General features: G+C 29.4%; 1 protein-coding gene across 1 annotated transcript in view; it reads right to left on the reverse strand.

Moving 5' to 3' along the window:
* The window catches only part of LOC107611520 (gelsolin-related protein of 125 kDa-like), a gene marked incomplete at its 3' end in the record, with an annotated part of 14411 nt that continues 12508 nt past the window's right edge, over positions 2–1904 (reverse strand). The window contains exon 4 of the mRNA XM_021108336.1: positions 2–686. Coding sequence (XP_020963995.1) covers positions 2–686 — 685 coding nt within the window. The remainder of the gene's footprint in view (positions 687–1904) is intronic.

Here is a 1904-nt window from a genome sequence, read left to right on the forward strand (position 1 = left end):
AATCCCATTCTCCAATTTTCAAGTTTTCCCCTTGATGCAATTGCTGATGCCCATGATGATCATTATTGTTATTATTTCCAAACCCAAACAATTCCTCCACCTTGGAAACCTTCTGATGAGCATTATTGAAGCAACCACTATGATGATGATGATTGAAATGGTTGTTATGGTTTTTCACATCAATAATAGGGGCATTATTGTCACTTTCTAGTGGAGGAAGTGACAACTCTCTTTCTAGCCCTATTTTATTGTTAGACCCCATAATTCCATAATTCCCATTATGCCCCTCCTCTACCATGCCACCAAATTGGGTCATCAAGCATTGAGGCACATCATTATTATTTATCAAGATAGAAAATGGGTCATTATATTGGTCAGAAAAAACCATTGGTGCTGCTTGTTGTTGATGCATGGATGAGATTGATGAAGAAGTTGATGAAGAAGAATATGATGAGTCCATGCACATTGACATGGGCATGAGATCATGTTGTTGTTCATTGAGGTGCACCATGATGATTCCATTAGCATTATTAGGATCTGATGAAGAGTCATCACTGCTACTATTGTTGTTTGGTGATGGGGTGTTATTGGTGCTAAGTTTGAATCTTTTCTTGAGTGTGGAGTTCCAGAAATTCTTTATCTCATTGTCTGTACGCCCAGGTAAACGTGCTGCTATCTGAGACCACCTGACACAATTTACAAACTGTGTTAAATAGTGTCTTCACAAAAATCTTTCTAATTACCCATCATTTATCTGTATATAGAAAAGTATAGGTAGACAATGAAAATACTAAATAACGTGAACAGTGGATATATTGGATGTTCATTTTACTAAGTGAGCGGATGGTTATTCTAATATTAAGATTTAGGTGGGTAATTTGGAGGTATAGTATGTTTTGATTTGATTGGTGATTGTTCATGTTGTTCAAAAAAATTATTGGTTACCTAACATAACTCATTTATTAACGGTATATATTTTCTTAAAACTTATTTAAAATACGGTTCAACTGTCTTTTGGTTTTTTTTTTTTTCTTTAGGGTTCGTGATGAGTTGGTCATTCACCAGCTCTGTATTTCATGGAGAAATAATCAAACCATTTTATATTAGAATTACAAAATTTATTATAAATATAATGAATCAATAATTACTATATTTTCTATACTATTATTTGTGGGATTTTTTTTTAAATGTGTTGTGGAAGACAGGACACTGGACACATACGCTTTAGTTTTCTTTAATTTCGAATAATATTGATAACATGTTTATACAGAAAATGAGAGGTGGAGTGTAGTTTTCTTCACATGCTTGTCAACTTTGAAATTTGTTTCAATAAAATTAAACACCAGGTAGAGTATGGTTTAGCTTTCTTCACAATACAATTTTTCACACATCATAGACTTTGTAACCTAATTTCTTTTACAGTGTAATTAGGTATCTTTTAAATATTATCCTTTATTTAATTTTTAAAAAAAAATAAACAACAAATAATTTTTTTTTTAATTTTTTGACTAAAATGTTTTATTTTTTAAATAATCAGTATAAAAAAATAGATATTTAAATTAATTAAATAATAATAAATTCTTAAAAAAAAACTGACTAAAAATTAAAAGTTAAAAGATAATTAAATTTCTCTTTCAGATATTATACGTGGTATTACTAATAATAACTCAATTTCATTGCGGTAGTTTTTCGGAATAATTTTACCCTTAAACTGCATAAAGCTCTGATATTTTATTATTCAGGATTAGAAGTCTTCATTCTTAGGTTTTCTGATGATTTTCTAATAAACGTGAGAGATTTTCTAAGTCTGCTACCACTGTGTTGATGACTACTTAATTAATAATAGGTTTAATTAGTTTCATTAAATTTGTAATTAAATCTTTATATTTATTTTTTTTAGTTGA

Source organism: Arachis ipaensis, chromosome B08 (assembly GCF_000816755.2).
Source record: "Arachis ipaensis cultivar K30076 chromosome B08, Araip1.1, whole genome shotgun sequence".
Classification (NCBI taxonomy): domain Eukaryota; kingdom Viridiplantae; phylum Streptophyta; class Magnoliopsida; order Fabales; family Fabaceae; genus Arachis; species Arachis ipaensis.